Source organism: Suncus etruscus, chromosome 3 (assembly GCF_024139225.1).
Source record: "Suncus etruscus isolate mSunEtr1 chromosome 3, mSunEtr1.pri.cur, whole genome shotgun sequence".
NCBI lineage: Eukaryota > Metazoa > Chordata > Mammalia > Eulipotyphla > Soricidae > Suncus > Suncus etruscus.
The window spans coordinates 145,170,118-145,186,959 of record NC_064850.1 but is presented as its reverse complement, the minus strand read 5'-3'; the positions used below and the strand labels follow the sequence as shown (position 1 = coordinate 145,186,959).

General features: G+C 40.7%; 1 protein-coding gene and 1 pseudogene across 1 annotated transcript in view; one reads left to right on the top strand and one right to left on the bottom strand.

Annotated features, from left to right (window-relative positions):
• YES1 (YES proto-oncogene 1, Src family tyrosine kinase) overlaps positions 1-16,842 on the top strand; it is a 71,271-nt gene that overhangs the window by 42,214 nt on the left and 12,215 nt on the right. The window contains exons 2-6 of the mRNA XM_049770070.1: positions 2,227-2,499; positions 9,969-10,068; positions 11,665-11,763; positions 13,846-13,949; positions 14,041-14,190. Of these exons, the coding sequence (XP_049626027.1) occupies positions 2,235-2,499; positions 9,969-10,068; positions 11,665-11,763; positions 13,846-13,949; positions 14,041-14,190 (718 nt within the window). The 5' untranslated portion in view covers positions 2,227-2,234. The remainder of the gene's footprint in view (positions 1-2,226; positions 2,500-9,968; positions 10,069-11,664; positions 11,764-13,845; positions 13,950-14,040; positions 14,191-16,842) is intronic.
• Positions 7,000-7,097, bottom strand: LOC126004899 (uncharacterized; annotated as a pseudogene).

Below are 16,842 nucleotides of genomic sequence, written 5' to 3'. Positions count from 1 at the left end.
GCCTTCTTTTTGGAGTGGGGGGCTGTACTCTTCTAGCTCTTGGTGATTCTGGGCTTTGAACTCTGGCTTGGTCTTGGTTACCCTGGTCTTTCAGCTCTGACTCAGCCTTGGGATATGCCAAGGGATAGGGGAAGGCACAGGAAAGGGCCTACCTCAGGCATAACTGCTGGCTTGTTCCTCCCTCCCATGGCCTTTGGCTTCCCGCTGGGAGGGGCCTTTCTGGCAATTTTGGGCCGTGAGATGGTCTTCTTGGCCTTGGGGGTCCATAATCAGGCAGCCATTTTTGGGAGGCTTCTCCTTGAAAGCATTTGGTTTAGGCTGGACTGCCTTCACCCTTGTGGTTTCTGCACTCCATTTTTTACTTAGCCCAGTTTGGGAAGGTTCTTGGTCTTGTTGACCTTTGAGGGGAGGGGGGCTTTTCCTTGGCTGCTCCCGGTTTGGCCCTCACCATCTTCCCCTCACCGGTCTTGGGGTTCCTCTTGGCCTGGCATTGGCTAGGAGATCCTTCTTGGCTTTGCCAGGTCTCTTGGACCCCTGCCCCACAGCACCCCCTGGATTTCTGGAGACTGTTTTGGGATTTGTCTTCTTGGACTGGACATTCCTTGTGGGTTTGGGGACTAGTTTGAAGCTGCCAGTGGCACCCTTTGCCTTGGAGTGTGCCAGCTGGGTGAGGAGGCCACTGCTTCAACAGGTATTTGAGCTGAATCACATCCACTGTTGGGTAGTTGTGCAGGATATAGATCTTTTTTTGTTTGTTTGTTTGTTTGTTTTGTTTTGGGGCCACACCCAGCGGTGCTCAGGGGTTACTCCTGGCTGTCTGCTCAGAAATAGCTCCTGGCAGGCACGGGGGACCATATGGGACACCGGGATTTGAACCAACCACCTTTGGTCCTGGATCAGCTGCTTGCAAGGCAAGCTGTGCTATCTCTCCGGGCCCAGGATATAGATCTTGATGGCAGCTACTGAGGTGCCTCTGGGATGCTTCCTGGCCTGCGGTGCCTTCCAACACCATGTTCAGCAGAGGTGGGTGGTGGCACAGTGTTCTGGGCAGCACCCTGGCCACAGCCTGGTTTCTTAGGCTCCATGGAGGCGTCCACAGAGGAGGGGAAGGTGGAAAAAGAGGAAGAAAAGGTGATGGTCTTTCTCTTCTGAGCCAGAGTATAGAAGGAGGCTGATGAGAACAGGCCAAAGCCATACCTCTAGTTGGTATGGTTAAACTGTGAAATAATTGTTAATCTCTCTACTTTCTACCTTTTACTGAGCTTTTCATTTTATTATCAAATCCCTTGTAGACTTAAGCATAAAGTCTCACAGTATTGAAAAGTAAAATCTGAAACAAAGCTCACTGGTCCAGAAAAAATACTTTTTCTAAATACCTCAATTGTGACTATTTTCCATCATCTGAAACTGGAAACTTTGAATTTGTTCACACACACACATGGAAACTGCTTAATGAATTTAGTAAATACCAGGGAGATGACTTTTTATTCTTCATGTCACCTTTACCAATATTCTACTGATCATCCAAACCTGATTATTGTGTTTAATCTCTCATCCCCCACTCACCTGTGATCCCTGTGTTCATGCTTTTGTCCTTTCTCACATGTGTCCTGGTAATGGTCTTTAACTTGAGAAACCGATTTTGGGGTTACTCCTGGCTATGCGCTCAGAAGCTGCTCCTGGCTTGGGGGGCCATATGGGACACCGGGGGATCGAACCGCGCAGGCAAGGCAAGCACCTTACCTCTAGTGCCACCGCCTGGCCCCTGATTTTTTTTTTTTTTTAATTCTATAACAAATGCTTTGGCTGGGCCATTTCAGTTGGAGGGCTTAGGGAATGACACTGGACTACAGTAGTTCATGCAGAAAGGGTCATGTGCTCCCCACCCCTTTCAGAGAATCCCACAGAGATATCAGCCATGATCAGCCTGCCTAGGACGTATCAGTGGCCATTATTTTCATTTGGAGCTTGGTAGAGGAGGTAGGCCATTTTTCTGCTGGGAAATGGTGGCTGTGGGCAATGCTGGATTTTCTCATAGCGGGGTGGGTACATGGAGGCTTGGCCCAATTCCATTTCCAGAAAAAAAGTCCCAGTTTTCAGCCCTGTAGTTTGATCTCACCTGAGAGGATTTGTCTGCACATATTATTTGATTTCGGTCACAGAGTTGGGCCATTTGGAAGTGTCATTTATATTAACCTCAAAATATTTGCCTTATCTCCTCTGTAGATTTGATAATGGGCTGCATTAAAAGTAAAGAGAACAAAAGTCCTTCCATTAAATATAGAACTGAAAATACACCAGAACCTGTCAGTCCAAGCATCAACCAGTATGGAACAGAACACACAACAGTGACACCGTCATCTTCAACAAAGGGAACATCTGTAAATTTTAGCAGTCTTTCCATGACACCATTTGGAGGATCCTCAGGGGTAACACCTTTTGGAGGAGCATCTTCATCATTTTCAGCGGTGCCAAGTTCATATCCTGTTGGTTTAACAGGTGAGATTGAAATGATCAGTTCTGGTATCACTTTGCAAATCTCACCTTTGGTATTGTATATATAAGATTTATCTGCTGCAAGAAAAATAACAGTCAAGAACTTTTTTTTGATTTTTGGGTCACACCTGGCAACGCTCAGGGGTTACTCCTGGCTCCATGCTCAGAAATCGCTCCTGGCAGGCACAGGGGGACCATATGGGATGCCGAGATTCAAACCACCGTCCTTCTGCATGCAAGGAAAACACCTTACCTTCATGATATCTCTCCAGCCCCAACAGTCAAGAACTTTTAAGGTCAATCTTATGTAAAAAAATTAAGTCTATAATTAAAAATTAAGTCATTGTATATATAGATACTGTTCAAGGAAATTAGGTAATAATTTGATGGTAAACATATACTGGGCTACACCCTTAAATGTTTTCTTTACTCTATTTTTTGTTTTAATATTGAGTGCATCCTGTGTGGCAGATACTGGAGGTATAAAAATATGCCAGATAGTTAAGTTTTTTTTTTTTTATTCTGAAGCTCAGAGTTTAGTGTTTCTATTGTTGGAGATCAAACCAACACATGTGAAGCCTTATCTAAATGCTGGGCTACATTCCCAAATTTTGGTGGAGTGTTTTTATTTTTGTTTTGTTTTGTTTTGTTTTTGTTTTTTGTTTTTTGGCAGCGCTCAGAGATTATTCCTGGCTCTACACTCAGAAATCGCTCCTGGCAGGCTCAGGGGACCACATGGAATACCTGGATTCAAACCACCATCCTTCTGCATGAAAGGCAAATGCCTTACCTCCATGCTATCTCTCTGGCCCCGTGTTTATTTTTTTTTTTGTTTTGGGGGGTTTTTTTTCCAGTCACAGATAATAAGCCTGAGAGTTCCTATTAGTCATTTATTCCAGAACTACCTTTATTACCGTATATACTCAAGTATATAGCCATATATATATACTCGAGTATAAGCCAACCCCCCTAATTTTACCCTAAAAACTGGGAAAATTTAGTCACTCAAGTATAAACCAAGGTGGAAAATGCAGCAGTCACTGGTAAACTTCAAAAATAAAAATATGGGGCCGGAGAGATAGCATGGAGATAGCACGTTTGCCTTGCATGCAGAAGGTCGGTGGTTCAAATCCTGGTATTCCATATGGTCCCAAGCCTGTAGGAGCAATTTCTGAGCATAGAGCAAGGAGTAACCCCTGAGCGCTGCCGAGTGTGACCCAAAAAAAAACAAAAATAAAAAATAAATAAAAAATAAAAATATATACCCAAAACAATTATGATTGAGGAATCAATAAATAAATAATTAAATACTTTATTGCATTTACAATACATGATTATTTGATATACTATATACCATTAACATGCCACATTAACCCATAGTATTCAGTGGCAACTTTAATAAAGTGAATAAAATATTTAAGACAGTAAAGCATTGTAAATAAGGGGTTAAAAATCCTGAATCCTTATACTGAAAAACCCCTGATTATAAGGATTCAGGATGTATAAACATTTACATGACTTTACTGCCTTAAATGGGTTTTTCACTTAATTAAATGTGCTATTGAATGTTGTGGGTTAAATAGTTCAGTGGCATCCAATTCAGTTCAGCTGCCTCCCTCTTCAGCTCAGCTGCGACTTGTGGACTGAGCTGAAGCACCGCCCCCTCCAGCACACGGCAGAAGATGACTACGTGCATTTAATTTAGTGCATGTGCATCGAATCAAATAACCTGTATGACCCGAGTATAAGCCAAGTTCGGGTTTTTTGGCGCAAATTTTGTGTCAGAAAAACTCGGCTTATGCTCGAATATATAGGTATATTATGATAAACTTTTAGAGAACAGTAAGAAGTGATAGCTGGCAACCTTTCATGGAACCATAGTGCTTTAAAATAATCAGATTCTCGGGCCCGGAGTGATAGCACAGCAGTGTTTGCCTTGCAAGCAGCTGATTCAGGACCAAAGGTGGTTGGTTCGAATCCCGGTATCCCATATGGTCCCCCGTGCCTGCCAGGAACTATTTCTGAGCAGACAGCCAGGAGTAACCCCTGAGCACCGCCGGGTGTGTCCCAAAAAACAAACAAAAAAATCAGATTCTCAAGGGCTGGACAGATTGTACAGTGGGCAGGGCATTTGCTTTGCATAAGCCTCGTCCACATTCAATTTCCTATACCGATTACCACATAAGTTCCTCTCCACTTCCCCTACCTCAATTCCTTACCCCTTACCACCAGTAAGTGAGTTGTGAGAGCAGAGCTGGAATAAGTCCTAAAGTCTGCTGGATATAATTCAAAAACAAAATAATTAGGAATTGAAGAAGTCTTGCATGTGGCTGACCCAGCTTTAATCCTTGGCACTACATGTAGTTCCCTATCCTGCCTAGAGTGATCCCTGAGCAGCACAGTGACAGGAGGAAGCCCTGTACACATCTGGGTGCAGCCAAAAACCCAAAATTAAAGTATGTGAAATAGTCAGGAACTGGGGGGTGAGGGGGCTCAAAAAAAAAAGAAATAGTCAGGAACTGGCCAGAGAAATATAGTACAGTATGTGGGTACTTCACTGACAGCTGACCCAGATTTGATTCCCTTGTACAATATATGGTCCCCAGAGCACAGAGCAAGGGCACTTGCACTGAGCACAACTGTACCCTCAAAAAAATTATTGTTTTAAGTAATCAGAAATTTTGTTTTGTTTTGTTGAACCACACCCAGTGGTGTTCTGGGGTAACTCCTAGCTCTGTGTTCAGAAATCGCACCTGGCAGGCCTGGAGGCCTTATGGGATGCCAGGGATTGAACCTGAGTTGTCCATGTGCAAGGCCAATGCCCTACCCACTGTGCCATTGCTCCCGTCCTGTAATCAGAAATTTTGAAGCATCTCTTTGAAGGATCACATATCAGTATGTTCCCTTAAGTAGCAAAAAACACACTGGCTTTACAAAATAGAAGGAACTCCAAGATTCATTGATATGGCAGACTTCTGTTTGTTTTTGGACCATACCTGGCAGTACTCAGGGCTGACTCCTGATTCTGTGCTTAGGGATCACTCTTAACAGTGCTTGGGGTTCTGCTTGGCATTGGGGTTCTGAGGATCATTCTACCCTCTGTACGTTAGTTACCTCGGACCTCAATATGGCAGTTTCTTGAGTTTGTTTCTTTTATTTCTTTTTTTGTTTTGTTTTTTAGTTTTTGGGTCACACCCAGCAGCGCTCAGGGGTTACTCCTGGCTCTAAGCTCAGGTATCGCTCCTGGCAGGCTTGGGGAACCATATGGGATGCCGGGATTCGAACCACCATCCTGCATACAAGGCAAACACACTACTTCCATGCTATCTCTCGGGCCCCTTTTCTATTTTTTTTTTTTTTTTTTTTTTTGGTTTTTGGGTTATACCCAGCAGTGCTCAGGGGTTACTCCTGGCTGTCTGCTCAGAAATAGCTCCTGGCAGGCACGGGGGACCATATGGGACACCGGGATTCGAACCAACCACCTTTGGTCCTGGATCAGCTGCTTGCAAGGCAAACGCCACTGTGCTATCTCTCCGGGCCCATCCGGCCCCTTTTCTACCTTTTTTTTTTTTTGGTTTTTCTTTTATTTCTTTTCTGCAGTCCCTGTAGTGTCCATTTCATCCTTAGGCTTGGCAAAACAGCTACCAGCATAAAATTGAGCAATATGATGTTCTTAAAACTGGTGAGGGCAAAAGAGGAGTCTGCTTTATAGGCCTGTCTATAAATTATTTCATTAGAGTCCTCACCTCCATACCAATAACTGTGGCCATAATGATGTACTCTTATTCTATTAAATTGTTCATTTGGAGTGGTATGGACCTCAGAGTCAATTGCAATCTAAATTCTACCTTCTAACTTTATAAATACTTAATTGGATGGCCATATAGTCATCATCAAAAGTTTATTATTATCAGGATTATGTATTTGGCAAAATAAAATACATGTTGATAATTAAAGACATACATATAATTACCTAAAGCAGATTGCTTATGTGAAATAGCTTGTTCGGGTATTCATTAACAAACATGCACTGTCTGTGTACCAGATCTAGAGCTATATGCAGGAAAAAGTTCAGTTCTATTTGAATGGAGGTAACAGTAATGAAGGCTGAACAATAGTGAATAAACAACCAGATGGATGACTTAATGCCTTTAAAAATGTTATGGATATCTATCTAGTCAGAATGATTGAAGATGGTCCTTTAGGTCATTCTTTCTCAATCTGTTTTCTGACCATGACCTCATCTCACTGTGTTTTCTTTTTGTCGCTCCCCTGTCCTACCATTTGGCCATCTAGTCTTGTGCTGTCCAGTCCTGCACCCCTATTTATTTGGTTTCCATCTATTGCTCATCTATTGAAATACTCTCAGCTCCAAGGAGCCATATGACTTTGAGGTGAGAAATACTGATATAGGCCAAGGAAAACTATTATGAGAAGTAATTATTTGGGCTGCAATTTGATAAGAATAGCCTAATGTGAGCAGAACTAAGAAGAGTTTCTGAGGAAAGAAAGTAACACATACTATGTCATCCTTGCGCAGGGGCCATGCTAATCTATTTATTGTTCCAATTTTTAATTATATGTGCTGCTGAAGTGAGCACAACACATATTATGAGGGCCTGAGCAATAGTACAGCAGCAGATAAGGCACTTTCCTTGCATGTAGCCAACCTGAATTGAATCCCTAGCATCCCATATTCCTTATTGTACCTCAAGCACTGCTAGGAGTAATTCTTGTGTGCAGAGCCAGGAGTAATACCTGAGAACCTCTGGATTCTGGGCCCCTATACTCACACCCATAAAAAGGAAAGAAAAAAAATACATTTTAAATTTAGGAGGTCCAAATTCACTTAACACAGTTTTTGTTTTGTTTTGCTTGTTTTTGTTTTTTGTTTTTGGGTCCAGCGACGCTCAGTGGTTATTCGTGGCTCTGGGCTCAGAAATTGCTCCTGGAAGGCATGGGGGAACCACATGGGATACCGGGATTTGAACCATTGTCCGTCCTGGATTGGCTACAGGCAAGGCAAATAAACACCCTATCACTGTGCTGCTATCTCTGGCCCATCACTTAAGCAGTTTTGAGGACTACTCAGGAGTATAGTTTGGGCAGAGATAATATGTATGATACAGAATTGAAATCAGAATACTTACAATCTTGTAACCTTATAGTAAGAAGTTTGGATTTGGGGCCAGCAAGGTGGCGCTAGAGGTAAGGTGTCTGCCTTGCAAGCGCTAGCCAAGGAAGGACCGTGGTTCGATCCCCCGGCGTCCCATATGGTCCCCCCAAGCCAGGGGCAATTTCTGAGCACTTCGCCAGGAGTAACCCCTGAGCATCAAACAGGTGTGGCCCGAAAAACCAAAAAAAAAAAAAGGTTAGGATTTATTAAAAGCCAAAGCAAAACTTTTTTTTTTTTTTTTTTTTTGGTATTTGGTTTTTGGGTTATATTCAGTGGCTCTTAGGGGTTATTCCTGGCTCTGCACTTAGAAATCAGCTCCTGGCAGGCTCGGGGGACCATATGGCATGCCAAGGATCAAACCCAGGTCTGTCTCAGGTTGGCTGCATGCAAGGCAAATACCCTAACCCTGTCCTATCTATCGCTCCAGCACCAAAACTATTTTTACAGTTGGGGGGGGGGTGTTGGGTAAGGACCACCCCCTGTAGAGCAGCTCCTGGAATCAAAGAGAGATAAAGGAATTTCACTTTTATTTCCTTTTAAAAAATACGCCAGAGAGATAACAGACTGCCCACATGGTCTGCATGTAGAAAATACAGGTTTGATCCTTGGCACCACATTGTTTCTTGACCACTCTTTGGAGTGATCCTCCAGCACCAAAATGGTAGTAACTTCTAAGCACTGCTGGATGTGGCCCAAAACGAACAAAAATTATAATCCAGCAGTTTTGTGGGAAATGGATGTGAATGTAGGGAAGTAGATATAGATTGTGATTAGGAGGCTCCTACTTAAAAAAATAGCAAGGTTTTATTAGGCTGACAGAAATAGGAAAGCAATATTTTGTAGAGAGAACTGACTGCACCAGTTACATACTTGGCTTAAGTACTTAAGTAGCTAGTAATATCTTTTGCATAGGAAAGACCTAGGTGTTATATGCATTAGCAGAATAAAAGAAACATTTTTGTGTTTTGTACCAAGGTTTTAAATTTTAAAGATAATTAGAGTAAAATGTAAAATTAGACATTCAAATAGATCAAGTAGACCATAAATAAATGACTGGAACTCATAGAAATGCATGATAAAGGAGATGTTTTATTCCTGGGCAGGTAAGTTTATTTAGGGTTCTAATCACTTACATTTTCAAGTGTAATACCATATATGAGTTTTTATTGGAATTTAAAATTAATATCAACTATATCACTTATTTTCTAAGGAAACATCACCTTTTAAAATAATCATCTTACTAAAAACCTTATTAAAATGCTCACCCATTGTTTGTGAGAAATTGATGATCAGTGCCAATAGTAGTTTGTACTTTTTCTGGCAAGGCATGGGTTTGAACTAAGGCTTTTCTTAAGCCTGAAATGGTGATGCTATGAATCAAAATTTAGATTGTTTCACCGGATCTGTAGACTTCATAATTCATAGAGTTCAGTACAAGGTCTTGTTTTTAGTTTTGGGGCTACAACTCGCAGTACTCAGGACTAACTCTTGGCTCTGTGCTCAGGGTTCACTCTTGGTGAGCTCTGGGTACCATATAGGTTATCAGGGATTGAACCCAAGTTAGCTATATACATGACAAGCTTCTTACCCATTGTACAATCTCTGGCCCCTAGAACACGGTCTTTATTTATAATAATACCTTTATTTAGGGGCCAGAGAGGTGATGCTAGAGTTAAGTTGTCTGCCTTGCAAGCGCTAGCCTAGGATGGACCACATAGCATCGATTGTTCTTATTCTTTGTGATATGTGCTAGTCTCTGTGGCGTGAGATGGTACCTCATAGTTGTTTTGATTTGCATCTCCCTGATGATTAGTGATGTGGAGCATATTTTTCCATGTGCCTTTTGGCTATTTGTATTTCTTCTTTGAGGAATTGTCTGTTCATTTTTCTCCCCATTTTTTGATGAGGTTAGATGTTTTTTTCTTGTTAAGTCTAGAACAAGGTCTTAAAACATCTGAATACTTTTTGTTTGTTTTTGGGTCACACCCAAAAGCACCCAGCAGCACTCAGGGCTTACTCTTGCTCTGCACTCAGAAATCGCTCCTGGCAGGCACAGGGGATCTTATGGGATGCCGGGAATTGAACTGGGTCCATCCAAGGTTGGCTGTGTGCAAGGCAAACTCCCTATCACAGTGCTTATCGCTATGGCAACCTAAATACTCTTAAAACATCAACTGACCAAATCTCTAATATTTAAAACTAGATTCTGGAGACTAGAAAGAAAGTTATGGCTTTGCTGGAAATGATTTATTTCTCTTTCATTAATTTATCTATAATTTAACTTTTTCTACAATAGGTGGTGTTACTATATTTGTGGCCTTATATGATTATGAAGCTAGAACCACAGAGGATCTTTCATTTAAGAAGAGTGAAAGGTTTCAAATAATTAACAATACGTAAGTATTGCAGATATTTTATGAAGGAAATACTGGAAGAAACCACTTCTTTGTACTGAAATCACTGAACTAATTGTGCGATTCATTCAAAAATAAAATTGGTTTGTATATTTTTTGCCCATTGGATTGGATTATGCATTTGGTTTCTTTAAACATGGGCTAATTTTGCTATAGCTACAAGTACTCCCCAAAAAGTGCTGCTGTGGTCCTACAATAAGTGTTAGAGATTTAAGAACTAGCATTATGGGAATATATACAAGTAAATACATCACAAAAAACCTAATCTTTATATAGTGAATTCTGACTTCTTAATTAGTTGAGTACCAGATGATTTAAAGACCTTTTTTTGTCTTTTAAACAAGAAAAAGGAATTCTCAAACTGACCAGGTGAAGTTGCTTTTTTCTTACGAAACTTTTAACCTTTAATCATTTATATGGCTCTCCATAAAAAGCATAGGGCTTCTCTTGAAGATATATACCATAATTTCAATAGCAGGCATAATAACCACTTGTAGCTTCTCATATGTTTATGGTATTTTAGCTTCAATAATGTTTCCTCCTTATTTCAGTTTGCTGTATATATTTCCAGAGCTTAAGGATGAGCATGTTCCTTTGCTTTCAAATTTTTCAGTGGCTACCAGTTGCCAACAAGATCAAAGCAAAACATAATAGGAGAACAAACAAATTATCATTAAGTTTCTTCCCCCTTTTTATTCATTTGCCTTCTACCTATATTGGACATACTGGTAAAGAGAAAAATCATTTGACACTTAAAAAAGGGGGAGAGAGAGTCCTAAATTATGCTGCAGCATAGATGAGCTTCAAAAATTTTTGCCAAGCAAAGAAAGTCAAAATCCCACATTTTATATGATTACTTTTTATGAAGTGCCTGTTATAAGAAAATCTATAGAAACAGAAAATCAGTGGTTGACAGTGGTGGGGATAGGAAGTGAGAAGGATGGGGATGAATTAAGGCTATGAGGGTTTTTTTATATATGGATAATGAAAATGCACATATGAATATATGTGGAGGGATGTACACCTGGCATTATCAGGCTTTACTCCTGGCACTGTACTCAAGGATCACTCTTGATGGAACTTGTGGGGGATCATATGCAACTCAAAGGATTGAACTTGGGTCAAATGTATGCAAAGCAAGCACCTACCTACCTGCTGTAGTATCTCTTAAGCCCTTAAATTATATATCTAAATTAGGATTTTACGGTATGCAAATTGTCTCAGTAGAACTTTAATAGTCAATTGAAACTGAAAAATTCAGAAGATTTACCTCAAATTGTTTTCTTCTTTGTCATTTATTGCCTTGTTTGAAAGAATTAAAAAACGTATCACAAAGGTTTTAATCTAGAATTATACTATTTTGGAGCAGGAATGTGCAGTATTACTTTTGCTCAGTCTTACTCCTTTAATTGATGTAGCCTGTAGCCTGTTTTTAAAAATTATCTTTAAATTTGATTCATGAGCAAATGAATGCATAAATAAAAAATGGAAGTAAAACTTTTTACTACTTAAGATATAAAACAACCCTTCAGTAGAATATATCCTGAGCTGTGGTAATTGTTGTTTTATGTGTTACAGGGAAGGAGACTGGTGGGAAGCAAGATCAATTGCCACAGGAAAGAATGGCTATATCCCTAGCAATTATGTAGCCCCTGCGGATTCCATTCAGGCTGAAGAGTATGGCACAACTTCATATTTTATTAATAATACTGATTTTAAAAGCATTTTGATGCATATCCTACATAACCACAACTTTGTACACACAATTATATACCAGTCTTAATACAGCTAATGTAGCATATTAATAGATGTTACTTAAAAATTAATAATAGAAGACATAGTACTCACAGTAGGATTAGAAATGAATCTGTATTAATAATTTTACATTACGCCTGTTTTAAAGCTTTTATTTTTAATTTTTTTGGGGGGGCCCACACCCGGTGACGCTCAGGGGTTACTCCTGGCTATGCGCTCAGAAATTGCTCCTAACCTGGGGGACCATACGGGACAACGGGGGGGGGGGGGGTCAAACCACTGTCTGTCCTAGGCTAGCGCGCACAAGGCAGGCTCCTTACCACTAGCACCACTCTTCCGATCCCTACAGCTTTTATTTTATCAGCATTTTATATTATTCAGTTTCTCTTCAGAAATTTACCCTTAATTCTTAATCTATATATACCAAAAGATAGAGAGAGCGAAAGAAGGAGAGGTGCCATTCCCAGCAATGCTGGGATCCCCAGAAGCCACTCCTGCTGATACTTGGTTCCAGGCATTTCAAGCTACAGTTCAGCTCTTGGGCCAACAAGACCACATCCGTTGGTGCTCAAGGCCCACCAAGGCTACCTGGTGTTTCTGGGCAGACCATGCCATCCTGGGGATTGAATGCTCAGGGCCTTGTAAATTCAGGCATGTGTTCCACTATTTAAGCTATCTCCTAGTCCCCAGTATTAATTTCTTAACTTATGTGCTTGATTTGTAGATTTTTGTGATTTTCTTTTAGGAAGAATATAATTTTTTTGTTTGTTTTGTTTTGTTTTTTGTGTTTGTTTTGTTTTGTTTTTTTGGGCCACACCCGGCGATGCTCAGGGGTTACTCCTGGCTGTCTGCTCAGAAATAGCTCCTGGCAGGCACAGGGGACCATATGGGACACCAGGATTCGAACCAACCGCCTTTGGTCCTGGATCGGCTGCTTGCAAGGCAAACGCCGCTGTGCTATCTCTCCAGGCCCAAGAATACAATTCTTTTTTTTTTTTTTTTTTTTTGGTTTTTGGGCCACACCCGGCATTGCTCAGGGGTTACTCCTGGCTGTCTGCTCAGAAATAGCTCCTGGCAGGCATGGGGGACTATATGGGACACCGGGATTCGAACCAACCACCTTGGGTCCTGGATCGGCTGCTTGCAAGACAAACACCGCTGTGCTATCTCTCCGGGCCCAAGAATACAATTCTTATGACTTTTAAAAAGATAAAGTTTACCCTCAGTGATACTACTTTAGTTTTAAGTTTATCCTTTTGCCTGTATTCATAAGATGTTCTACTTTGGTGCTTTTATTTTTTACCTTACTTCACTATTTGGTTAGCTCTTCCATAGAAAAGACTTTTATTCAGAAAACCCTATTGAGTCAAACCCAGCCTAATTTAGAATTCCCAGTAATGTATTATAGTTTATTTGCATCTTACTGAACACTAATGATCACACTACTGCCTCAGAACTTCTGCCATTTCTGTTCTTCCTATTCAGGTTTCAGTATTTTTATCTTCTGCTGATTGAAAGACTCATTATTATTGTCTTTCTTTATTCTACTTACTGGTTTTGTGACAGCCAAGTGAAGTAAAGAGACATACTGTGCAGCCAGTGTATGGAATTACTATAACATAGTGTGTGTGTATATATGCATAAATATATATTATATACATGTGTGTGTGTGTGGACACACCCAGGTATCACTCGGGTTACTCCTGGCTCTGCTCTCAGAAATTGCAAGGCTCAGGGGGCAATATGGGATGCTGGGGATCAAACCCAGGTTGGTTCCCAGGTCAGCCATGTGCAAGGTAAACACTGTGCTATCACTCTTGTCCTGACATAGTATATTTTGATAGCAATATCTATAAAGTTTCTATTTAATAAGTAGATTCATTATTTTACTTCGTTTTATCTATAGCTATTTTTTATCTTCTTTTGCTCATTGTTATTAATACTTATATATGTATGAATTTTATGACATATTCTAATTCAGAATATTCTTTATTTTTTCTCCAGATGGTATTTTGGCAAAATGGGGAGAAAAGATGCCGAAAGGTTACTTCTAAATCCAGGGAATCAACGAGGTATTTTCTTAGTAAGAGAAAGCGAAACTACTAAAGGTATTGATATTGTTATGTTGATCTTAATTTAAATTCTTCTCAGATACACTTTTTGGTACAGAGACAGTAAAAGAATTAATATTTCCCCTAGGTGCTTTTTCCCTGTCTATTCGTGACTGGGATGAAGTAAGGGGCGACAATGTGAAACACTACAAAATTAGGAAACTTGACAATGGTGGTTACTATATCACAACCAGAGCACAATTTGAAACCCTGCAGAAACTGGTAAAACACTACACAGGTATGTGAATATTTCAAAGATGAGGGTAATTTACTCATGTATAATGAGAATAGAATCTTGGTCTTCTTTTTTTTTTTTTTTGTGGTTTTTGGGTCACACCTGGCAGTGCTCAGGGGTTACTCCTGGCTCCAGGCTCAGAAGTTGCTCCTGGCAGGCACGGGGGACCATATGGGGCGCCAGGATTCGAACCGATGACCTCCTGCATGAAAGGCAAACGCCTTACCTCCATGCTATCTCTCCGGCCCCTGGTCTTCATATTTCTTAAGGTTTATTGTACTACTTTACACAGCAGTATGTGCTTAGTTGATGTCTGTTTATTCTGGATTTCAAATGACAAATAGATTATACTGTTACCCGATTGAACTAGATTATATTCTAAAATTTTGTTGTTATTATTATTGTTGTTGTTGTTATTTTGGTTTTGAGCCACACCTGGTGGTGCCCTGAGGTAACTTCTGGCTCTGCACTCAGGAATTACTCCAGGTGCACTGAGGGGACCGTTTGGGATGACTGGAAACATACCTGGGTCAGACAAATACAAGTGCCCTACACACTATTCAATCTCTGATCCCCATATATGCTCAAATTACTACCATGATTTGAATCCTTATATTCTTTTGGTATAGTGCCTTTGTTAACATTTTATTTTATAACAGTTAAATCCAAAGGTAGATTATTAAAATTTAACAATTTTAAGTTACTAAAATACATATTTTAGGGGCCAGAGCAATGGTGCAGGCAGTAGGGCATTTGCCTTGTGCATGCTAACCTAGGACGGACCATAGTTCGATCCCCCAGCATTCCATATGGTCCCCCAAGCCAGGGGCAATTTCTGAGTGCATAGCCAAGCCCTGAGCGTCACTGGGTGTGGCCCAAAAACCAAAAAAAAAAAAAAAAAAGATGTGTAAATAAAGAAAAAATTAAAAAAAAAGCTATTTGGGCCGGCAAGGTGGTGCTAGAGGTAAGGTGTCTGCCTTGCAAGCGCTAGCCAAGGAAAGGACCACAGTTCGATCCCCCGGTGTCCCATATGGACCCCCCAAGCCAGGGGCAATTTCTGAGCACGTAGCCAGGAGTAACCCCTGAGCATCTAAAGGGTGTGGCCTGAAAAACCAAAAAAAAAAAAAAAGCTATTTCTGAAAAGAAGAAAAAGAAGAAGCTATTTCTGGTGTCATTTGGTTTACTGTTTTTTGTTTTGTTTGTTGCTTTTGGGGCTATTCCTGGTGATGCTCAGGGGTTACTCCTTGCTGTGCGCTCAGAAATTGCTCCTGGCTTGGGGGGCACTATATGGGGTGCTAGGGGATTGAACCACGGTCCATCCAAGGCAAACACCCTACTGCTGTGCCACCACTCCGGCCCCAAATTGTAGACATTGTTTAGTCATTTAGGACAATTGAAAGGTATTCATTGTGATAGTCTACTATCCTAAAATTGTATTCTCTTTATTGGTAGCAAAAAGTATCAAAATCAACCACTAGTCTTGATCCAAAAGTGTACCAAACATGAGCATCAGTTGTGATTGTGCTTGTTAAAATGTTGATTTGTGTGGTCACTTGTTAAGAATGGGAAGGGACATGTCTTATTTTCAGTAAGAAAGATTATATAAGCAGAGTTCACAAGTTGTCATTTTAAATTAGGGGTGTATGTCCTTTATTAGTTCTGAATTAAGACTATTTTTTTTTAGACTTTTTTTTTTTTTAATATGTAATAGTGGGTATTAGAAATAGCAGTTGGGGCCAGAGAGATAACACAGTGTTAGGGTGTTTGCTTTGCACTCGGCCAACCCAGGACAGACCAGTGGTTCGATTCCTGGCATTCCATATGGTTCCGAGCCTGCCAGGGGCGATTTCTGAGCACAGTCAGGAGTAACCCCTGAGCACTGCTGGGTGTGACCCAAAAACAAACAAACAAAAAGAAATAGCAATCATTCTCTTTGGAAAGAAATAATACACAGTTGGTTTTTTGTTTTTTTTTGGTTTTTTTTGGGTTTTTTTTGGTTTTTGGGCCACACCCGGTGGTGCTCAGGGGTTACTCCTGGCTGTCTGCTCAGAAATAGCTCCTGGCAGGCACGGGGGACCATATGGGACACCGGGATTCGAACCAACCACCTTTGGTCCTGGATCGGCTGCTTGCAAGGCAAACGCCGCTGTGCTATCTCTCCGGGCCCAATACACAGTTGTTAAAAGCAAAACATTTTTAAAAAATAATTTCATTGAGGGTATGGCAAGGAGGTATACCTGCACAGTTCAGGAGCTAATTCTGGCTTTATGCCTGGATTTACTCTTGGTTTGCCTGGTGATCATATGTTATGTTTAAACCAGAGTTGGCCATGTGCAAGGCAAATTCCTTAACTCCCGCAGCCCCAAAAGCAGAACTTAGAAACAGGCTTTTAGTTTCATCTCCATAATTTTTAACTGAGACATGAGAAAGTTGGCTTAAGTTTTTCAACACTCGTTTATAAAAAGATACTTGGTGTTATACTGTTAGCACAAAAGCTAGGACCAAAAAAAAAAAAAAGCTTTTACAAATGTGTTTAAAAAAATTGTTTGATTTGGGGCGGAGCAGTGGTGCAACCAGTAAGGCATCTGCCTTGCATGCGCTAGCCTAGGACAGACCGAGGTTCGATCCTCTGGCGTCCCATATGTTCCCCCAGGC